The 24,371-nt window shown below is 39.9% G+C and overlaps 1 protein-coding gene across 6 annotated transcripts in view; it reads right to left on the bottom strand.

Moving 5' to 3' along the window:
• Positions 1 to 24,371, bottom strand: part of Acaca (acetyl-CoA carboxylase alpha) — a 272,460-nt gene that overhangs the window by 133,721 nt on the left and 114,368 nt on the right. For all 6 annotated transcript variants that reach the window (XM_052759693.1, XM_052759691.1, XM_052759690.1 and 3 more), the window contains 12 exons: positions 22,719 to 22,880; positions 22,244 to 22,407; positions 18,457 to 18,607; positions 17,409 to 17,512; positions 13,637 to 13,718; positions 13,079 to 13,224; positions 11,425 to 11,575; positions 9,851 to 9,985; positions 8,947 to 9,093; positions 7,973 to 8,161; positions 7,170 to 7,270; positions 6,256 to 6,344 (listed from right to left, as the gene is read on the bottom strand). In XM_052759693.1, the coding sequence (XP_052615653.1) occupies positions 6,256 to 6,344; positions 7,170 to 7,270; positions 7,973 to 8,161; positions 8,947 to 9,093; positions 9,851 to 9,985; positions 11,425 to 11,575; positions 13,079 to 13,224; positions 13,637 to 13,718; positions 17,409 to 17,512; positions 18,457 to 18,607; positions 22,244 to 22,407; positions 22,719 to 22,880 (1,621 nt within the window). The remainder of the gene's footprint in view (positions 1 to 6,255; positions 6,345 to 7,169; positions 7,271 to 7,972; positions 8,162 to 8,946; positions 9,094 to 9,850; positions 9,986 to 11,424; positions 11,576 to 13,078; positions 13,225 to 13,636; positions 13,719 to 17,408; positions 17,513 to 18,456; positions 18,608 to 22,243; positions 22,408 to 22,718; positions 22,881 to 24,371) is intronic.

Below are 24,371 nucleotides of genomic sequence, written 5' to 3' on the forward strand. Positions count from 1 at the left end.
AAGTGAGTGATACATGTGTCTTTAGAAATAGCTTAGCTCTAAATTAAATTTCCAAGTAAGAAAATTAGGGTTTGCATATTTGTGGGCCAGAATTTTATGAAATCACAATAATATGAAAGGATCATCATCCCATTTAGATTCTGTGTTAAACTACAAATTAAACAGTGATGTTTAAAAATGTATCACTGTGTTTTCCTAGAAGAACATTTGACCAGGGAAACCCTAAATTACCTGTTTTAAATATCAGAAATTAACGTAATTAGTATTTTTCAAAATGAAACTAGCATGTTTGAAAAAACTAGACTATACAGCCAGTCAAATAACAGATTCAATTTTGATAAAATGGAAAATGTTTAAAAATTGGTTGCCCTTAGGCTAGAGATGTAGTTAAATAGTAGAGCACTCATCTAGCATGTTCGATCTCCAGCACTGCCTTAAAAAAAAAACAGTTGTCCTGTATCTCCTCTACTGAGACACAGCTTTGCAGTGACAAAAGAAACACATTTGGGCAACAGCAATGATTAGAAGCAAGGGAAATAAAAAGAACATGTTTACCTGAGGTGAGGGACACAGTAACAAAAACAAAACAATAACAAGAAATCACTTTAAAAATAACTACTAGTTGTGACGGACAAAAGAAGCTGTGGGAAGATACTTCAGTGGTTAAAAGCACTTACTGCGCTTGCAGAGGACCCTAGTTCAGTTCCCAGGACTCACATCTGGTGGCTAACAACCATCTATAATTCCAGCTCCTGGTGATCTAATACTCTCTTGTGGCTCCCATGAGGCACTACTCATGTGTACAACCTCCCCTCACACATATACATATAATTAAAAATAAGTGCTTAAGAAAAAGAAGAGGAGGAGGAGTCCCAGTGAGGACCCAGTATCAGTCGTTTAGCAGAAGCCAGATGACTAATTACTCATTGCAATGAACACTTGCAAATAAAGTTGTATGGACTAAAGTGTATACTGTGTGACTCACTGTGTCACACTACAGCATCCACGATGAGATTTTTTTTTTTCTCTTTTAAATTTTATTTTATTTTGGGGAAGAGGTTACAAGGGCAGAGGGTAGATATAAAGGGATGGGGAGATGAATGGGATTGGGATGCATGATGTGAAATCAACAAAGAATCAATAAAATTTATCTTAAAAAAAAAAAAGGAATACAGGAGCAAGAGATGGCTTGGTGGTTAAGCACACTGGCTACTCTTCCAGAGGTCCAGGTTTTGATTCCCAGCACCAACATGACAGGTCACAACCATGTGTAACTCCAGTTTCAAGGGGGATAGGATGCCCTCTTCTGGACTCTTCAGGCATCAGGCATATATATGGTGCACAGACATACATTCAGACAAAACACCCATATACATAAAATAAAAAATCTTTTTAGAAAATTATTTTATTTTATGTGTATGGGTGTTTTGACTACATATATTTGTACACTACATGTATGCAATGCCATCAGAGGCCAGAAGAGGGATGTCATGTGAATACTGGGAATTGTACCCAGCATCTCTGGGAAAGCAGCCAGTGTGCTTAAGCACTGGGTACTGTCTATATTGTATTCTTCCTTTTAAACACCTATTTTTTTTATAAGCCATTTTTCCAGCCCAGAAAAACAAAACAAAACCCTTAGATATATAAAATATATACTAAAACTTGAAATGAATAAATACCCATGTACTATTTCAAATGAATAAATACCTATGTGCTATTTCAATTTTGTTGTTTTGTTTTCAAGACAGGTTTCTCTGTAGAGTCCTGGCTGTGTTGGAACTTGCTCTGTAGACTAGGCTAGCCTCAAACTCAGAGATCTGCCTGACTCTGCCTCCCAAGTGTTGGCATTAGAGGTGTGAGCCACCGCTGCCCAGCTCTGAAATTTTTCTTGTTTTTAAGTATATATTTAAAAAATTGAGCCTGTTTTGAAAAACCAAAAAAAAACAAAAAGTACTAACGTTATTTTACGTGTATGTATATGTGCATCACATGTACACAAGAGCTCAGCATGGACAGAAGAGGTGTGGGATCCTCTGGAACTACAATTAGAGATGGTTATGAGTTCTGCAGTAAGTGCTCTTACTGATGAACCATCTCTCCAGTTGTAATCCCCTAACCCCACCACCCTTTTTAAATAGGTAAGTTCTCAGTATATGATCCAAATGTTGGCTTTGAGTTTGGCAATCTTCCTACCTCAATTTCCCAAGTGCTGGAAGCACAAGACACCGTACTTACCTTCAAAGCTAACAATACATTTAGTACCTTTTAATACCCCTATGCTATGTGTTCTTCTGTGGTGATATTGTGTCCCCCCAATATATTGTGCACCTTAATAAACTTATCTGGGGTCAGAGAACAGAACTGCAAGTTAGACAGACAAAGAGGCCAGAAAATGGTGGCACACACACCTTTAATCCTAGCATTCTGGAGGCAGAGATCTATCTGGATCTCTGAGTTCAAAGCCACATTGGAAACAGTCAGGCATGGTGACACATGCCTTTAATCCCAGGAAGTGATGGCAGGAAGCAGAAAGGTATATAAGGCATGAAAACCAGGAACTAGAGTCTGTTAAGCGTTTAGGCTTTTGAGCAGCAGTTCAGCTGAGATCCATTCAGATGAAGACACAGAGGCTTCCAGTTTGAGGAAACGAGATCAGCTGAGAAGTTGGTGAGGTGAGATTAGCTGTGACCTGTTCTTTTTCTCTGATCTTCCAGAGCTCACCCCCAATGCCTCTGGGTTTGTTTTTATTAATAAGACCTTCTAACAATTCATGCTACATTCTTCAAAAAAAATTACTAAGCTGAATTTTATATTAATAATTCTTCTTCTTTCTTTACATTTGTCAACAATAAATCTAGCTTATTTTTTTCCTGGTTTTGAACTTGATAATATAGAACCACACTATGTACTAATCATTTGTTTATACGTATTCCTAGGAATCATCTATTTTCAGTGCTATAGAATACTGTACTGTAGGAATATCCTAGAATTCAAAAAGTCATTCTATTTGTATATATGTAGAGGGTTTACTTTTTTTTTTTCTTTTGCTATTATGAATAGTGGTGACAAAAAAACGGTTCTTCTATCTTAGAGTAAGATTACTAGGCTAGAGAGCATAAATAAAAACTCAACTTTATGAAAGACTTCTTAGATATGGACATGCTGTTTTCTGAAACAATCATGCCATTTGCACTTCCACTCCCAAGGGCAGTATAAAATAACAATGTGATTATAAAATCTGTGATTTGGGCTCCTATTTCTGTAATTGGTAATCGGAGCGAGCATTTTCTTGAAGTTTATGGATTATTTGTGCTTCCTCTTCTGTGAAATATCGTTTTCTCTCTCTTGCCCATTTTTCTATTTGATTGCCTTTTACGTACTAGTACTAATCCTGTCGTAGGTGTAAATTTTATAAATAGCTCCTCTCACTTTGCAGCCTGTGTTCTTGATTTCTTAATAGTATATGGGATTAACAGAAGTTCTTGAGCAGACAGAATTAATCAGTTGTTTCCTTTATAGTATACACTTCCTGTTTGTAGTATGGCAAACTCTTCTCTATCCTGAGGTCATAAGGATATCCTAAACTTTCATAATTTTGCCTCTTTGATAGTGGAAGTCTTTAATTCACTTGAAATTGGTTTTGAGTGTATGAAATGAAAGTGGATGACTGGCTCATCATCTTGGTAGTGTTGAACTGATGTTTTATCCTTTTCCTCATGATCACAATGCCTGCTCTATCAGGAAATGATCTACTTCTGGGTAATTAAGTTTCTTTCATCTATAACTGTCCTTTCACAAATGTCACAGCTGTTTAATTAATATAGCTTTATAATAAATCTTGGTATCTCATCCAGCAAATATTTTTTACCTTCTATTTCTTTAGAATTCATCTTGTTGTTTGAAACAGGGTCTCAACAGGTAGCCCTAGAGCTTGCTATGTAGACCAGGCTGGTCTTGAATGCACAGCAATCCTTCTGCCTGTCTTCTGAGTGCTGGTATTACAGCTACACCTACTTTGAAAATATCTTGGCTGTTCCCAGAATTTTGTGTAAATTTTACAATTAGCTTGACAAGTTTCACAAAGACATCTGGAAGGGTGCTTATTGGAATGCCAATAGATTAACAAAGGGAATTTCGGGAAATCGATACCTTTGTAACAATGTCTTGATATTTACCTAGATATTCTTTACTATTGTTCCCTCATTAGACTTTCCTCCAGAAGAGGACTGTATGTTTTTATGCCTTTATATTTTATGGATTTTAATTGCGATTTTAAATGGTATATTTTTCACAACTGTTTTTCTAAACAATTGCTGTAAAGAGGTCTTTTCTGGCCGGACCTGGTGGCACATGCCTTGAATCCCAGTTGGCACTTGGTAGGCAGAGGCAGAGGGATCTCTATTAATTCAAGGCCAGCCTGGTCTACATAGTAAATGGCAGGCAGACCAAGGCTACAGAATAAGACCCTGTCTCAAAAATAAATAATTAAAATCTTTTCTGTAGTGTTGAGGACTGAACCCGGGATCTCATGCATGATAGTCAAGTGTTCTACTTTGGAGCTGCACCCCAGCTGCAACTGAATTTTATTTTTAAAATTTTTTTACTCTTTTAGTTTTTTGAGACAGGGTTTCTCTGTGTAACAGCGCTAACTATCCTGGAACTAAATTTTATGTTTGATTTGTTTGTTTGTTTGTTTGTTTGAATCAGATCCTGCCTCCGCCTCCCAAATAAAGACACTCACCACTAAGCCCTCTATGTTTGACTTTTGTACTTAGAAATGTTGTTTGGTTTTAAATATTTTAGTAATAAATCTGGGGGTTCTTTGAGCCTTCCAAGTAGACACTGAATTTCTTGGTGGCCAATCTTAATTACCATGAGTCCTCAAACCTTTTTATTTTTTGAGACAGGGTCTCATGTAGCCAAGGCTGGCCTTGAACTCCTGATACTCCTCTATCTCCATCTCCCAAGTTCTGGGATTTCAAGTGAAAGTCTTCATGCTCTAAGATTTCTTTCTTTTATTATTATTATTATTTTTTTTTTTTTTTTTGGTTTTTCGAGACAGGGTTTCTCTGTGTAGCTTTGTGCCTTTCCTGGAACTCACTTGGTAGCCCAGGCTGGCCTCAAACTCACAGAGATCCGCCTGGCTCTGCCTCCCAAGTGTTGGGATTAAAGGCGTGCGTCACCACCTGGGCTAAGATTTCTTAAATCCTTTTCTTATCTTACTGCAATAGCAAGGACACCCAGCATGATGCTGAATGGACACAGGGATACCACTGCCTTTGTCTTAAAGTGGATGTTTTGAACATGTTACCATTATGATGTATGAAATATCATGTGAAATGTTTGTGGGTCCTCTTAAGTTTAACTGTTCCATTTCAGGGGAAAGGATATAGCTTAATGATTTATTCCCAACACAGGAGAAGAGGTAGGGACACACCAACTAGCAAAAATAACTTTGTCCAATGTTTTTTTCACAGTATCTTGAGATGATGACCCTGTTTATTCTTTCTTATTCTACTAGTACATGATAAATTACATCATTGACTGACCCTGAATTCATCAACCTTGCTTTAATTGGCATAAAGCCAACTTGGTTTAGCTTGATAATATCTACTTTGGGGACTTAACTGGTCATGAAGGTAGAGACATCTTTTAAATTATGCAAAAGTGAGCAAAGAGGAAATAATTTGGTGTTACACTGCCATCTTGTGGCAGGATGCCATACACATCAGTATATAGCTTTAAAATCTTAATGGAGGTATTTCATTCTTAAAGACTATCCATCATTTAGTGAAGCTCTTCAGAGAAAGCTAGGGATAAATTCCACCTAAATGACACACTAAAAAGCAGTGGAGATTTTAAGCTCTTCCCATATGCCTGTGGTTCAACCCTTGGATTAGCTGCTGAGAGGCAAGCTCTTCAGACAGGGAAGTTCAATTTCAGGCTGGTCATGACTCAACTAACTCTCAATATACAAGGTCAAGAAGATGTCAACAGGGAATGATAATCTCTCCAAGAATATCTCAACCCTTCCTCAGAAGCACCCCGGAACTCTGGTTTCATCAAGCTATGTTATGGCAGTGTTCTTTTTCATCCTGGTGAGGTAGGGAGGTTTTAGTTTTGCAGGGAAGTAGTGAGAAGGAAAGTTTGTTAATGGGAAGTGTTAGCAACAGGGTAAACTGGCTTAGCTCTTACACAATACAGTAATCAGAACTGCAAACTTCCTGACAGAGTCCTCAGGATGAAGCTTACCATTCTGGAACTGTGTCTCTACACGCAAGTACTGTCGGAGCAGATCCATCACCACAGCCTTCATGTGGCCACGGATGCCACTTCGGTACCTATGAAGCAAGACAGACCAATACCATTAAATAAACCCAGAGGCCAAATTTAATTTCTAGACTTTCCCCTGAACTGCTTTCCCTCTGAATATAGGCAGGCTTGTAGCTTGCATTTTCAGGTTCAAAGTTCAATCACCCAAACATATTAACTTAAATTCTAAGCTGAACAGTAACTTCAGTATATAAGAAAACTTTTATAAAGGAAAATAAAAAGCACCCCTCACCTCCCAGACTTCAAATCCTTATCTAATGACACCCTGAATTAGCTTCTACGGCCAAGCAGAAGTCATCATCTAGCTTCAAATGGCTAAGGAAGCTTTGAAAAGTTTAGGTATCTTAAAGTTGAAAATGCTCTGAATAGCTTTTTACGCCAATACCTGGATCCATAAAATACAAACAATAAACACATTGGCGCCTATACTAGAAGAAAAATTAGGATCTTTATCATCAGAGCCAGGCGGTGGTGGTGCAAGCCTTGAATCTCAGTTCTTGGGAGGCAGAGGCAGGCTGATCTCTGTGAGTTCAAGGCCAGCCTGGGCTATCGAGTAAGTTCCAGGAAAGGCGCAAAGCTACACAAAGAAACCCTGTCTCGAAAAACCAAAAAAAAAAAAAAAAGAATTTGGAGGCCATAATAACTGAACGAACATTATGAAAACAGCAGAAATATTGAATGAGTTAGGTCACAATTCGAGGACAGTAAAAAGACACAAGGCACTTTTTAAGAAATAAAGTTCTTTCATCTCTCTTAAAGTCAGACTTGAAGCAAATCTTTATGCCCAAATGAAAGCAAAGAAGGCATGAGACTCTGGAGACCCACGTGACTACCTCTGCACCAGCTGGACAATGCTCTGGGTATTCATGAAGAAGACTTCCCGTTCAGATTTCCGGTTCAGTGTAGCTGCGTGACTATCTAGGATGTTGGCAATCTAAGGCAAAAGAAGCAAGAAAATGAAGCCCCTCCTGCCAAAGGGACCCAACACATGTTCCTCTGCATCATCACCACTACCAAAGAGTCTTCGTGATTATAACATGATAATTCCTATCTTTGACATGTTGTCGGCAGTGTGAAGTTACTAGAATAGAAATTTAGAAGCTTGCTAAATAAACAAGCAATTTCTAACTCTTTCCACCCTTTCCCAGATAGACTAACGACTACATCACAGAACTACACTTACCCAGAAATTGTGATGGGCAAAAAGCTGTCTAAGGTCAAAATCTATACCTTATTCCTGATCCCCTGCTTGCCCAGCTTTACTCCCTATATAACCCTGCATTAGAGCAAAGAATAAGTAAGGATGCTGCTGAGGTAGTCAGAGAGTGTCAAACAGATTACCAATATCCTTCACGTTAGTCTTTCAGGAAACACCTCTAATTAGGGACTCTCCCAGAAAACAAAGTGATGGAGTACACAGCCAAAGCACACTTTCCTCACCGAGCATGAGATATTTCACATTTTACAGATAGTGCTTCCTTATTGGGCTCATATTCTGAGGCAAATTTGTGAAGGATTCAATGCTTACAGTGGTAAAATCACAAACAGTAAGGAGAAGCCAAACAGAGAGGCCTCCTAGAGCATGAATTCCAGTGGCAGCCAATGGAAAATAATGACAGTGTTATCCCATAAATACCTGCTGGCTGGGAAACTGACAGAGGACTGATGTGATGTTGCTAGCATACTGAGCCATTTCCTTCTTAATAGACTTCTCCACATTGAGGGGAATACGACCAGAAACACTAGTCATGATATCCTGTAGCTCTAGAAGAGGCAGGGAGGGATCTCGGAGAGTCTTCATCAATCGCTCTACCCAGTCTTTTACCTGAGAAGAAACAAATAATCAGATGGGATACAAAGTCAACACAATTCCCAAAATAAAATGAGATATCTGAATCCACTGTACTACAGTGCTCATGCTTACTTTAGACTTATTTATATTGTGTGCATGAAAGTGCATCACATGAGTGCCTGGGAGTTACACATGGTTTTGAATCACCATGTGAATGCTGGGAATCCATCTTCTTCAAGAAGAACAAGTGCTGTTAACCCTGAGCCTTCTCTTCAGCCTCCAACACTTACTTTAAAACAGCAGCATAAACATCAAACACTGTCCCAGTCTATAGTTAAAAAAGAAATAATCCCAAGCAAATGAAAAACTATGAAAGAAGGACTCAAAACTTCAAGTCTATTCAAGTATGGTGGTATATGCTTTTAATCCTAGCATTTGGGAGGCAGAAGCAGAGCAAGCAGATCTCTGTGAGTTCAAGTTTGAGCCTGGTCTACATAGTAGTGATTTCCAAGGCAGCCAGGGCTACACATACAAACCCTGTCTCAAAAAAACAAGAAACTTCAAGTCCAAGAATGAAAGGTAGGAAGGTTACAGGTCAAACAACTTTTCCTCCTAACAAAAATTCTTCATGAGCTGAGGACATACTTCAGAGGTACAGTGTTTGCACAGCATGCTTAAGGCCCTGGGTTTGATCCCCAGCACCAAAAAAGAGGATTGGAGTTGGGGAAATGATCTTAAAAAAAATCCTTCTGAGATGTTAAACTACTCTAGAGAATCAATACATTTCTGCGTCCCTTCCCCAAGAGAGTGATTCATACCCTGCTGCTGAAGAAAGGATCTGGAAGGCAGTATCCACTCATCACATTGACCAGGTTATCCAAGACATAGTGGAACACTCGATGGAGCTTCTCACCTCTGAGAGCTGTGCTTTGGATCTGTGGCAGACTACCTGTGTGAAGCTCAGCCTGTGGAGCACAAGAGATCGTCATTCATTATCTTCTACTCTGGGCACAAATAGCACTGCAATTCAGTCACCATCAAAGTGGAGACATCCTTTCATGGTACAGACCTATTTGGAGGGAAGTCAGCGGAAGAAAGACTATGAGAAAATGACAGAATCTCAGTTCTATACTGGCTAATGCAAACTCCAGTTCCACCATACGACAGGCACAAATAAGAAGCACAAAATCAGGAGGAAAAAAAATGATTAAGAAAAAATTGACAAGAAGTTAACTATGGTGGCATATACTTGTAATCCCAAAACAGAAAAGGAGTTCAAGATGAAAAAAAAGAAAGAACAGGGGCTCGAGAGATGGCTCAGTGGTAAGAGTACTTGCTGCACAAGCATTAGAACCTGAGTTCAGATCCTCAGGACCTAAACAAAAAACCAGGTTTGGCCACACCCAGCACTGCTGGGTGACAGAAACAGGACTGGCTGCCAGCCTAGCTCAGGTTCAGTGATAAACCCCACCTCCAGGGAATGAGGTGGAGAGTGATAAAGCAGGTTACCTAATGCTCTCCTCTGACACACATACATGTTGGATAGCACATACACATTCTCACACACATGCAAAAAGGGAGGAGGAAGGAGGGAGAGAGAAAGGGAGAGAAGGAAGGAAAGGGAGGGAAGGATGGGAGAGGAAAGGGAACTGGCAAATCAAGCACCTCCAAGTTCCTGTGTCTTCCGCTCTTGGAGCGGTAACCTAGTGCCTTCCTCCTCACCTGTTGGACTTTACTGGGGTTGTCCAGCTGCATTTTGGCTATCACACAGCCGGGATCAAGAGCTGCTCCAGGTCGCTTGACATAATGGATGCAGCCAGATTCTACAGCTGTTAAAGTCATCACCATCTTCATTACCTAAAATGAATATGTAATAGTTTAAAGGTCAGTTTTCCCTTAACATCTAAGCTGGAATACACTTAATTTAACCTTCCAAAAATGGGAATCTATCAAAATCTCCAGTGACGGATTAAGGCAGGCAACTGGTAAATCTCTCAGAACTCTATCTGAGAGTGAGTAACAGAGACGACTGATTCCTGTTCTGCTCTTGGATTTCTGGGTTTTGGGCTGTTTTCATGGTTTGTCTATGTAACTATGTCAGCTTGCTATGTAGCTGAGGATGACTCTGAACTCCTGGTCCTTCTGTCTACCAAGTGCTGGTATTACACCACCACACTGGCATTTGTCTAACTTAAATATATTTTGCTACTGTCTGTGAATTTGTCTTATATTTAGAAGTGATGTACAATCTCTCCTTATCACAGCAGCATTTTCCTTATCTTTCTCCTTTACCTACCAGCCCAGTAAGTACAACTTCTAAATCTATCACAAACATCTCTTCTCTTGCAGTGTCTCTGTGCTAGGCCATCCCCATTTCAGGCCTAGAATACTTTTCCCCCTTTATTTATTTGTTTGTTTGTTTGTTTGATTTGCACATTTGTCTGTGTGAGGGTGTCGGTTCCCCTGGCATTGGAGTTACGGACAGTTGTGGGCTGCCATGTGGGTGCTGGGAATTGAACTCAGGTCTTCTGGAAGAGCAGCCAGTGCTCTTAACCACCAAGCCATCTCTCCAGCTCCACTAGAGTACTTTAAAAAAAAAAAAAAAATCTACTATGAGATGTCTATCCCTTCATGGCATTTATCTCTGATAAGGTCCACCCAAACTATCACTCTGGAGCCTAAATCTCATCATACTATTTTTCCACTTAAAATCCTTCAATGATTCCCTGTGGGCTTTAGGACAGTCATAGCCTCTCCTTTGTGACCTCAATTTCCTTCTAGAACATCTTTACCTGCCAATCCGCCTCTAACCGTAATGTATTCTCAATCAATTCTACTACAACACACTGTCTGGTTTCTGTGTCTCAATGTCAAGCATTGTCTCCTGCCCAGCTTCTATCTTTTCAAAAGTAAGACTAGGCAATCATCTCTTCTTTTAGGATGTCTTTCCTTACCTAACACCCTATCTCAGTTAGGGTTAGGTGACCCTCTTGTTCTTAGAATTCATCATACCTCATTACTCATCTGCTTTGTGCTCCAACTCTACCTAGCATAGTCTTTGTGTAGCCAACAGTTAGCATAGCACCTATCACTTAGTATTGTTGCTACTGTATTTTTAAAGCTCTAGCTTCTTCACCTGTCAAAGAAAAATGGTGAGGATTTTGTTTTTAAATATTCAGGTTCACAATCCACACTAAATTAACTGATGCTCTTCTTTATTGTTATTTTCAATCCTAGTCTATTTCTACCAACCTATGTTTCCTCCTTTGATTCAATAGTCTATTCCCCACCCTGACCTCAATCTCAGCATAGCACTGGCCAGCAAACACATGGCCTCCGTCTTCCACGATATACTGGATTAACTTTCCAGCAGAAGGTGAACGCATTACAGATGGGTCATTTTCCTTCTCAAACACACAGGTTTTATTGCCAATTGTGATTCGGTATCTAGGAGATAAGTAAAACAGGGAAGCCAATAAAGCACTCAGGTTATAAAGCAAAATGAAAGAAAATGTCAGTCTTAAAAACAGTAACAAAGTAAAAACAAAACAAACACAGAAAATGTTATATATACACAATGCAGACATACAAATAATGCATTCACCATATCTTCATTTATAATTTTTAAATTACATATTTCTTTATTTAGTTTACATGTAATTGTACCATATGTGGGCATGTGCATTTATGGAGGTCAGAGGATAACTGGCAGGAGTGGGTTCTCTCCTTCTACCATGTGGGTCTCAGGAATTAAATTTGGGTGTCAGGCTTGGCAGCAAGTGCCTTCATCTGTCTGTCTAGCTGTCTTACTGGTCCTTATTTACAATTTTAGTAATCTTCAGTTAAGAGTTGGATTGAATAAATTATGAGATAGTCATATACAGGAATACATCATGAGCATTCAAAAAGAATAAATACTTACATAAAAATACAAAGATAATGATGATATAATAACTAATACCCCCTCCTTCCTTTTTTTCTTTCTCTCTCTCTCTCCTTCCTCTCTATTTCTTTCCCCGAAAGGACCTCACTATGTAGCTGAGTCTGGCCTCAGTCCTCTTCAGCTTCCTCAATGCTAGAGTTACAGGCACGAAATACCAAGCTCAGCTATAACTGACATTTATGGAACAATAACTATGTTGTAGGCAATTTTTAAGCATTTCAAGTGGATTGATTCATTCAATTCTCACAACAATATGGCTGGTATGATATACTATCAAAAGAGAGAGGAGAGAGAGAGAGAGAGAGAGAGAGAGAGAGAGAGAGAGAGAGAGAGAGAGAGATGCACAGACTGAGAATGTCATTCAGTTGGTACAGTGCTTGCTCAATATGCATCAAGTTCTGGGTTCAATCCCAATCACTACATAGATCTGGTGTGGTGATAGATATTGCTAACCTCAGCTCTCAGGAGGTGGAAACGAAAAGATCATAAAGAAGTTCAAGATCATTCTCTACACAGCAAGACCTGAGCTATGAGACTTGGGAGCCGGGGGGGAAGAAAAAGAAAGGAAAAGTGCAAATAGTATTTAACATATATTTATTTGTGGATATAGTTAAAGGAAAAATAGTAAGCACTTTTAAGTAATTTTATATGTATTATATAATTTCTAATAAATATACAAGGAACTATCAACTACTATAGTTTATTTCAAGGGTAAATTACTTTCCTTTGCCCACCACATTGGAGTGGTAGGGAAACATATTTTCTTTCATTAAGAGATAGTATCTCACTAAGTTGCATATGCTGGCCTTAAACTCCTTCCCTCAATGAGGGAAGAACTCAGTCTTTTGAGTAGCTGAAACTATAAGCACAGAACACAACGTCTAGCTTGAGACATGTTTACAATTATAAACACTTATGCACTCTTGGAAAAATCCCCAAGGGCTAAAGAATAGTAAAAGGAAAAGTTAATCCAATGGCAAGCAACTGGAACTCAAACAGTTCCTCACCTATCCACTTCCTCCTTCATGTAAGTGGTATAACTGCTGCCATCATAGGATAAGAGCAGTCCACCATCACTCAGCCGATGTACGTCGACTTCCACACATGAGCCATTCATGATCACCACGTAGGAATTGGGAGACTGTCGAGTCACCTGTAGTAGACAAGAGCCAGAAAGACAAGCCAGTGATCCCTTCCAAGCAGAGCCCGAGACACAACTGTAGTATTGCAAAGACACGGGTGAAGAAGTGTGTCAAGAAGAGAGTGCTGACACTAGCGCTGCTTACAACAGTGTCTCTGCCTGGTGACAGTCCTGCCACAAGCAAACAGGGGAACTTCAGCTGCTTTTCTCTGTTCCAGCTATTCCCTGCCCTGTCATTATGAAATATCTAGATTTTCATAGAATTGCCAAATACTGAGTCCTGAAACTGACACAAATAATGAATGGAATATTCCAATCTGTGAACAAAAGCAAACTTTCTCTGTCTCTCAACCTAAGAAAACTAGTATTATGAACAGAAGAGAAGATAGAAACTAAGGCGTAGACTTTGGTGGGGATTGCATACCTTAAGTACGTATTTGATTCCTTCATAGATAAGTTCAACATCTACTGTGTTCAGAAGTGTGTGAGCAGGAAGGACTTGACCCCTGAAAGAATGACAAAATATGACACACTTACTTTTTTTTTTTTTTTTTTTTTTTTTTTTTTGGTTTTTCGAGACAGGGTTTCTCTGTGTAGCTTTGCGCCTTTCCTGGAACTCACTTGGTAGCCCAGGCTGGCCTCGAACTCACAGAGATCCGCCTGGCTCTGCCTCCCGAGTGCTGGGATTAAAGGCGTGCGCCACCACCGCCCGGCGACACACTTACTTCTATAAAGTTCTAATAGGTTATAAAGAAATCTCAAAGACTATTGATTGTGATATTTCCTGAGACAGTAATAAGAGGAAAAAACCTAAATGATTGTCTGTATAAGATTGATCACATACATTATAAAAAAAAATAGTGAAATTTATTTACATTTAATTGTGTACATGTGTAATGATATACAAAACATAAAACTTACACCGGGCAGTGGTGGCACACACCTTTGATCCCAGCACCCTGGAGGCAGAGGCAGGTGGGTCTCTGTGAGTTCGAGGCCAGCCTGGTCTACAAAGTGAGTTCCAGGACAGGCTCCAAAGCTACATAGAGAAACCCTGTCTCAAGAAAAAAAAAAAAAATTACTATCTATGAGGAATGGAGGAAGCCCCGAGTGAGTGATGTTCTGAGTGAATGGGTGCTGCTGACATGGACACAGGCATGCCAAGGACCCCAAAGCCTCAGACTCACGGAAAAATGGCAAAGCCTTCCCAGGGCAAGGCTCAGAGAAATTGCAAAGCCTTCTCTTCTAGTCCTAGTGCAAATGTTGACAGTGTATGCAGGTAACTTTCATCATAGCTCTCTTTCCCCAGACATTTACAGCCTGAAGACTGCTCCCTAAAGATACTGTGCCTACCAAGATTACCTAAGCCTGTATCTTTCCTTAATCCAGCTGCATACCATAAAGCCTGCTTCCCTGGTTATCTATGTGTAATAACCCTGCCTCTTGGTTGAGCTGTATGCTATAACCCACCTCTTTGTTCACCTCTATATAATAAATATATAGATACACGGAGCTTCCTGGGTGCTGCAGTTTCATCATCAGAAAGCCCAGTCCTCCCAACTCCAGCTTTTCCTCTAACCATGTCTCTGTCTGCCTCCCAAGTGCTGGGATTAAAGGCGTGGACCACCACCTCTCAGCCCCCTACTTCAGTTTCTTCTTTTTTTGTTTTTTTGGTTTGGTTTATATTTGTTGAGACAGGGTTTTTCTGTGTAGCCCTGGCTGTCCTGAAACAAGCTCTGTAGACCAAGCTGGCCTTGAACTCAGAGATCTACCTGACTCTACCTCTCAAAAGGCTTGTGCTACCACCGCCCAGCTTACTTCAGTTTTTTGTTTTTGTTTTTGTTTTGTTTTGTTTTCGAGACAGGGTTTCTGTGTGTAGCTTTGGCGCCTTTTCTGGATCTCTATAGCCCAGGCTGGCCTCAAACTCACAGAGATCTGCCTGCCTCTGCCTCCCAAGTGCTGAGATTAAAGGCGTGCGTCACCACCGCCCGGCATACTTCAGCTTCTTAAATGCTAAGATTATAGGTGTAAATGAACCACTACCTATCAATTTCATTTTAAAGGACAATTAATAGATGTTCTATAGTTCAAAAAGATGCATAGTGGAAAACAGCCTGGTCTATAGAGTGAGTTCCAAGATGACCAGAACTACACTGAGAAACCCTGTCTGGCAAAATGAAAAGTAAAAAAGAAGCTGGAGTAGGATGACTGCTGTCACAAACAAACAAAACAAGTCATACTTTGAAAAAGTAATATAAAAAGGGGAGTACTAAAGAGAGAGTAGCTGAGTTACTGATAGCCAGTAGATATGGGTGAAGAGTATGCATATTATCTGTACTGGTTACACAACTAATAAAAGGCAAGTTTTGAGGCAGGGTATGGTGGCATACACCTTTAGTCTCCGGTGCACTGGAGGCAGAAGCAGGCAGAGCTCTGTGAGCACAAGGCTAGCCTGGCCTCCAAAGTAAGTTCCAAGCCAACTAGGGCTACACAATGAAACCCTGTCTCAAAAGATGAAAAAGTTTAAGCTACATTATGCCATGTGTTGTGGCACATACCTGTAATCCAAGCACTTGGGAGTTACAGGCAGGAGGATTATGAGTTCAAGGCCAGTAACAGCTACATAGTGTGTTTGAGGCCAGCCTGGACAACATTATGCTCCCCTCAAAAAGATTATTTTGAAATTCAAGTTTTTAAAATGAATTAAAAATAGAATGTTGGGGCTGGAGAGATGGCTTAACAGTTAAGAGTGTTAAGCTTGCTGCTCTTCCAGAAGTCTTGGGTTCAGTTCCTAGAACTCACATGGAGTGGTTTACAACCAACTGCCTTTTAACTCCAGCACCAGCTTTGACCTCTGCAGGCATCCACACATGTGTGCCATTTATGAACACATAAATTTTGTTTTGTTTTGTTTAAAGAACAGTAGGCTCAACATGCTGATACATCTACAATGCCACACTCTGGAGACTGAGGCAAGAGGACTGTGAATTAGAAGCCAGCCAAGGCTACTTAGGGATTCAGTGGCAACCTGTGATGTACATACATGAGACTGTCTCAAAACAAAACACAACAAACAAAAAGAATACTAAAAGATTTGTTAATGAATTTTTACATGTGTAGAGAATCCATTTAACTAGGTTAGAAATGTATGCTGAGGAAGAAAAATAAGAAAGAAAGAATGGACTGGTGAGGGGGCCAAAGTGTTCAGGGAGTTAAAAGTCACACTGAGGGATTTAGTTTTGAGTCAGAAAGGAAATGCAAGCTGCTGAAGGCTTTAGTGTATGAGAATAACATAGTGAGATATTTATCACAGGGCTTGAAACCTCAGTTCAATTTTCAAAAATTTGTTTCTTTTCTTCCTTTCAGAGACTTTGAAAGGGGGCCAATATAAGTCTAACAACACAGAAGGAAATAAAATGCCTGTACTTAAAGTGCTTGGATGTGATTAGTCCTTTGGACCAATCCCCTGGGGACTTGGGCAGAGCTTAGTCTCTGGAATCAAGGTACAAAATTAGTTCAGCTTCATACATGTCTGACCCTCTGCTTTGAAGACTTGTGAGGGCATCTTGAATATCAGCCTCAATTATTAATTCTTGAAATGTGCTGTAGGTAATACAGGAAATATTTAGGGTTTGATGCTAGGCAGAAATGCTAGATTTTATCCCCATGGTTTAAGTAGCTTTTCTCAGGAAATCATGTTTGCTGCAGGATTTCAGTGTTTAAAAAAAAATAAATTAACCTTGGAGCTGGGGAGATGGTTCAGTGAGTAATGTTCCTGCCATAAAAGCATGAGGATCTGAGTTCAGATTCCCAGTGTCTCTGGGAAACCAGAGCACAATGACATGTGTTTGTAACTCCAGCACTGTGGTGATGGTAGCGGGGGAGGCTGGAGTGGAGAAGATAGGCATATCCTGGGAGTTCACTGGCCAGCAAACCTAGCAAAACTAGTAAGCTCCAGGTTCAGTGAAACACTCTCTCTAAAAATGAGGTAGGACCAGACACAGTGCTGCACACCTTTAATCCCAGCATAAACTAATTTCCAGTCATTCCCTCTCTCCTCTGCCACCAGTTCATGAATAACAACCAGCACTCATGTGGTGCCAGGAAGTTGCAGAAAAACAAGTGGGCCTTTGAGCTGTAGTCCTGTACTCGCAGACCATTGACTGGCTGGCACACACACAAAAACAAAAGCCTACCTTTCTAAGGAGTGAAGGAAGTTAGAGATGCTATTCCTCAGGCTCACATCTGCCACATGGAGAGCCCCACACACAACCCCCAACATGGTGTCAGGACGTTCTGCCTAAAAAGAACAGAGGAAAAACCAAAAGCATGGTCACATGACACCAAAGCAACTCAAATAAAATCAAAATCAAATTTATTATGAAGAAACACCCTTATTTCCATACTGATTTTTGAGCCAAGAATGGTGGTATACACCTGTAATCCCAGCACTTGGGAGGTGGAGGCAAGGAGAATTGGGGGTTCAAAGATCATACTTGACTACACAGTGAGGTTGAAGCCAGCTAGGACTACAAGAGACCTTCCCTTTTATAAAAAAATTTATTTTTATTTTATGTATGTTGCTTGCCTGCATGTACGTAAGTGTGCCTGGTGCCTCTTTAGGTCAGAGGGCAGCATCAGGTCCCTGGAACGGAAATTATAGGTACCTGGCTAAGAGCCATCATGTGGATACTGAGATCTAAACTAGGTTCATCTTTTTGGCCTCCAGGAGACCTCAAGAAACAATAAGGTAGGATTAATGCAGATGAGAGACAGAAGTTATTCAAGAGGTCATAAAGCTAATTGTTGTTCTAATTTTAACTCTTGTCATCAATCTTTCTTTTTTTCTTTATTTCCTTCTTTCTTGGTAGTAAACAAATGCATAAAAACATATGCATTAAAGAATAAAGCCCAATGTAAAATCCCCACAACTTTAGAATGGCTATTCTAACTATATAGAAGTTCATTGAGATGTATATAGACTTTAGGTCTGGTTAACTGTTGTCTGTCTATGGTGATTTTTAGTTGCAAGATTTTTAATGATAAAGTTTATAAATATTTTTTTAAAGAAGAAACAAACAAAGAAGAAACAAACAAAAATCCCTATATTTACCTTTAGAATTTGAAAACAGATTTTAAAAAATAATTTTCCTTCTACTCTTTGTGAAATTTTCACTGAGCCAATCAAAGACTAGCTCAAAAACAGACAACTAAAGGCTATATGTACAAGAGGAGAATACACACCTGCACTTTTTCTGCAATCAGTCTGTCCAGCCAGCCAGTGTCGATTCTATTCAACTGAAAGCTTTCTGTCTCCAGCAGTTTGATCAAGTATTCAACTGTAGTTCGAAAGTCACCGCGAATAGACAGCTCCTTCAATGCCACCACCATATTTCTAGGGGAACAACAGAAAAAAATTGTTACAGCAACATATTTTAGTGTTTACCAATCATTTGAAAGAATTGTCTCATTCTTTTGTAGGCTTAGCAGGAGGACAGACAGTCCCAAGAACAGATGAGGGTGTAGCTGTAAGCCCGTTCATTTTCACATACTCCAGATAGGAGAGCTTCCAAGAAGTCAGTATACAGGAGTGTTGACTGATATCACCAAAAAGCACCAGCAAATTGGAAACATTTCACCATAGAGAGCACAGCTAGAACCACTCTCAGCTTTCACTTTGGGATTTTCACCATTCTAGTCATTTACTGCTGACTAGTTAGAACTAGGGCACTAATTTTCCACATCCTTACATCTTATTTATATACTATCCATACTGTACGTATCATTTCCACGCAACAAAACATACTTACAGACTATAGTAAATTTTGGCAAGGTTTCCCTACCAAAAAAAAAAAAAAAAGCAACAGACTGGAGTTGGCTGACATCTGTACGCTTCTGTAATGTCCTTCTATAATCCCAATGTCATCACACTTACTCACTACACAATATTTTAATTGCTTGTCTTTCTTCCTCTGGATTATATAATACCATGAGGATACAGACTCTATTTAGTCTTTACTGTACTGTCAAGCCCAGCACGATGGTTGCTGCTGAGTACAGTAAATTTATGAATGACTGGAGAAAAGAAAGAACAAAATCAACAGGAGCACGAAACAAACAGGTGCTGTGTTCAGCAAACAGTGTGGCTGAAACAGGGGCGTGAAGACAGTGACAGAGGCAAATCTACCATTTAGCAAATATTTCCTGAATGCTGATACAAAGGGAATATATGAATCATATGCTTATAGTTCAGGGGATATATAGCGGTAACAATATAGGTATGTTTCTGTTTTCATGGCATTTACATTATGAGAAATGATATTGGATGTGTGGGCTAAGACTATCACAGAATAGTATCTAAGGGCCAAGCCAAGAGCATAGATTAACTGTAACAAAGAATGCAACACAGAAAGCTCTGAGCTGAGAAAAGAACTTTTGACACAGTATCAGAAAGCAAACACATTGCAGAGACTATTGCAATATGCTAACAGGTGACCTAGTCTGCTTTCTTCTGTAGAGAAATACACAGAGCAAAGCAGATATAAGAAGTCAGACTTCTGACCAAGTCATTGGGCATTCCTGCAGAATAAACACAGTGATCTGCTTAATCAAGACTGAAACAAAAATGCCAACAGAGTCTCCAGTCTGGGAACGTAAAAGAGACAGGGAAAGTGAAGGGGGACTGTCTAAAATACTCAACTCACGTCCCAGTTAAAAGAAGCAGTCACACAAAACTCCAACTACAGGCCAGCAAGCTAGCTTAACCTGCTGCCAAACCTGATTACCAAAGTTCAATTCCCAGAACCCACACACTGGAAGAACTGACTGCTTCAGGCTGCCCTCCCCTACTGTTCTCCCCTACTCCCCTCGCTCTTTTCTCCTCCCCCCACCTCTCTCTCTCTCTCTCTCTCTCTCTCTCTCTCTCTCTCTCTCTCTCTCTCTCTCTCACACACACACACACACACACACACACACACACAGACACACACCATCAGCTTACTGAAGCAGTATAAGGGAATAAAAGGCAACTTTATACATTTTTTTCTAGTTGAACTGCTATAATTTTGAAATTTTTCACATACAGTTTTGAATGAATGTAACGAAGTTGTAAAGTACAAAAAAGAGAAGCAATGAGACTTCCTCACTTCTGAGACATTATTAAAAACTTAAGAACCGGACTGGAGCTACGCAGTTAAGAGCACTAGCTCCTTTTACAGAGTTACGGTTCATTTGTTAACACCTATATGGCAGCTCACAACAATCTGTAATTCCAGTTCCAGGGAATCTAATACTTCTGACCTCTGTAGGCATCACCATGCATGTGGTTCACATACATACATGCAGGGAAAACACTCATACATCTAAAATTAAAAAAAAAAAAAATGTTGGCGGTAGTGGTGCACGCCTTTAATCCCAGCACTCTGGAGGCAGAGGCAGGCGGATCTCTGTGAGTTCGAGGCCAGCCTGGTCTACAGAGTGAGTTCCAGGACAGGCTACAAAGCTACACAGAGAAACCCTGTCCTGAAAAACAAACAAACAAAATCTAACAACAACAAACCTCTTAAGACTATTAACAAATACTAAGGGAATACCCACTCTGTGAACAGTTCAAAGGTTGAAAGGAATACTATTAAATCTGTGGCATAGGCAACACATTGTTAAAGCTTAAATTAAAAAAGAAAGAGAAGTTTAGAAGTAGCTCAGTAGCAGAGCATGCATAAGGTCCTGGGTTCAATCTCGAGCACAACAAAGAAGAGAAGGAAGGAAGAGAGAAAGGCTGGGAGAGAGAAGAAGTGGCAAGAGAGATGGGGAGGGAAAGGGAAAGCAGGGAGGGAAGACAGAAAGAAGCAGATGAACTAATAGATATTTTAAAACCGGGAAGAAAAAAAAAAAAAAAAAAAAAAGAAGCTGACTGGCCAATAGCTGATCAGATTAAGGTTAAGCAGGAGGACCAAACTCAGAATGCTGGAGAAAGAAGGGCAGAGCTGGAGAGTCTCCAGAGATGCAGAGAGAAACTAGATGGGCATGCCATACTGAGAAAGGCACCAAGCCACATGGCAAAGCATAGATAAGAAATATAGGTTAATTTAAACGTAAGAGTTAGCTAGTAACAAGCTTGAGCTATTGGCCGAGCACTTATAATTAATAGTAAGAGTCTGTGTGGTAATTTGGAAGTGGGCTGGTGGGACAGAAAAACTCCACCTACACTGTTGCATGCTTTATAATACAATGAAGTCTCTTACATGCAATTTTGATAATTATTTTATTCTCTTTTCATAAAAAAACAAGCAAGATTTTAATATTTTAAATGTCAAGACATCAAGGTGATTGTGGCTAATAACACTGCATATCTGAAAATGCTAGTGTGGCATACTTTAAAGGATTATCACCAGAAATAAAAAATGGTAAGAATGTGAGGTGATGCAAATGCTAAAGAGCTTGATTCCACAAGGCATGCATATATCAAGCAGCATATGGTATACCAATGTATATAGACATACACATATATGTATGCATACATATATACATACATTTATGCACGTGCGCGCACACACACACACACAAACACACACACACACACAGTTTTACCTGTCAAATTAGAAAACTTAATGACTACGAGTTATTCACAGCTATATTGTGAGGCTCTGGTTGAAGTCACAGTACCTAAGAAGCACTTTCTTTTATTCTGATGACAGATACAGACCTTTATCTATAAATTATCTGATACCTAATTCATGGTCAAGAACCTACCTTTCCCCAGTAATACTATCATTACTGTAAAAACAAAAACAAAGCAAATGACTTCACGTGTTTTTAAAAAAAACTTGTAAAGACTCACAAGAAGCAGAAAAACATCTGCCAAGTACAATAGAATGTAACACAACATGAATTCAAGTACAAACTAAGATACATTTCTTCAAGTAAGCTCTCCACAGCAGCATTTTCACAGCAGATAAAGGAACGTCATACCTTCACCAAGGATTAGCCCAATTTTATTAAGCAAAATGCAATCAAATGCTATTATACTCACGAAATTGCTTCTTCTCTGTTTTCTCCCCAGGAAAAGCAGTGACCGAACTGAGAGTCAGCAAACTCATGAAGCCCCCCAGCAGCAGCAACACTGAAATAACCCCAAACGTTCTTATTGCTTCGAAAATTAAGTTCCTGAACTGTTCCCGAGCTGGGCTTAAACCCCTGTCAGAGAATGAAGAACATGAGAGACTACATTGTACTTTAAGGAAAAGAACATTGACATTCAGTGTTCAGACTCTGGGATTATCAAGCATAACTGACCCAAAAACCATGCAAGCCAAGGCCCAGTGCTATAGTCCCACGGATGCTTCTTGAGAGACTTAATTGAAATTAAATGGTCAATGCAGCAACCATCATGTATCTGCTCCCAGAATCTTTTATAAATTTCCCTCTCAAAATGAAGTTCCAAGACATTTGAAAAGCATGACCTCAGACACTTGTCTTAACATTAAGCCTTTTAAGTGAAAGGTTACCTCATCTGGGTTTTCACTGGTGATCCGAGCAGCAATTACATGGCCCCTTGGGCAAGGAACATGAGCAGAATTTTCAAAATCAATGGGAGCATCACCCCAAGGAGATACCCCATACATCATACGAATATCCTTGATCCTAAATAGAGGGATCCCCATGGCAATCTGAAAGGTAATAAAACACATGTTATTTTCTAGTCCCCTGTTCTTAACAGATGGAAGCTATCAAAATACCTAAGAGTCTTTGCATTTTTTTAAGTTACTACTAAAACATTCTACTTTTGTAATCTGTATTCTACAGTCAATCTAAATTACACAAAATTGAATACAGTGCTAAGAGTTCTTTGCTATAATCATTCCCTTTCCTACAATGTCCCCAAATTCCTAATGCAACAGACAGAGATTTTCTTTGGCTGTCATTTCTCCATGGATGGATGACAATAAAATTATCCAAGACAATAGTCAGTGAACAAGTTCAGATAACTAAAAACCCTTACCATTACAGTTGTCTCTCGTGCATGCAAACTACTGAACAAAGTAAATGAACCTTTAGACCTTTACTTGGGAAGGGTCAGTGCCTATTCCAACAAAGAGAGGACAAGAAAAAGTAACTGGGGAGGGATATGATCAAAGTACATGATAAGTGTGTACGAAAATGTCATAATGAAACCTTGTTTGTTTGTTTTGAGGCAGGGTCTTACTATGTAGCCCTGGCTGGCCTAGAACTTGCTATGTAGCTGACCTCAAACTCACAGAGATCTGCCTGTCTCTGCCTCTGCCTCTCAAGTGCTAGGTTTAGAGGCATGTACCACCACACCAAGAAAAATCTGTTATTCTGTAAAATAAATATACCCTAATAAGAGCCAGTTAGATGGCCCAGTAAAGTCACTCACTGTCAAGGCCGATTATCTGAATTTAATACCCAAAACCCATTGTGGAAGAAGACAACCAACCTCCAACAGTTGTCCTCTATCTTCCAAATACTTGCTGTGGCACATGCACACCCATACACATAAAAAAATGTTTAAAAAAAATGTAAAGAAACCCACAAAAACCCTTAAGTTTTTGCAAGATGTTCTCAATATGAGCCAAAACTAGGTCATATGAGATTATCAGTTAGGTGTTTTGTCATGTACTCATAGCCCAAGCTGCTCCAGAGGCTGGGGTAAGAGGACTGCTTGAGATTAGACACTGATTGGTGTCCACACTAAGTTCAGCGTCAATACAGTTCCTCCTGGGAGCAGAGACCACCAGGTTGCCTAAGAGGGGTGAACCAGCCCAAACTAAAAATGAAGCAGGTTAAAAATAATACCTAGACAGGATCTTGTTGCCCCGTTCAGTCTGAGGATTCTTAGGGACAGGATTCCCCCCCCACTCCCCGCCCCCCCCCCGCCCCCCCCCCCAATTCAGTCTGAGATTTCTTAGCGGTAAGAAGTCTCTAGTGAATATCTGCTCTGCTTCTCTGATCTTTCAGCTTTCACCTTCGATATCTGACTCTGGGTTTTTATTGTTAAGACTAATTAGGGGGCTGGAGAGATGGCTCAGAGGTTAAGAGCACTGGCTGCTCTTCCAGAGGTCCTGAGTTCAATTCCCAACTCCCACAGGTGGCTCATAACCATCTGTAATGAGATCTGGCACCCTCTTCGGTGTACATAA

This window comes from Peromyscus californicus, unplaced genomic scaffold (genome assembly GCF_007827085.1).
Source record: "Peromyscus californicus insignis strain IS unplaced genomic scaffold, ASM782708v3 Scaffold_3__1_contigs__length_106647218, whole genome shotgun sequence".
NCBI classification, from domain to species: Eukaryota; Metazoa; Chordata; class Mammalia; order Rodentia; family Cricetidae; genus Peromyscus; species Peromyscus californicus.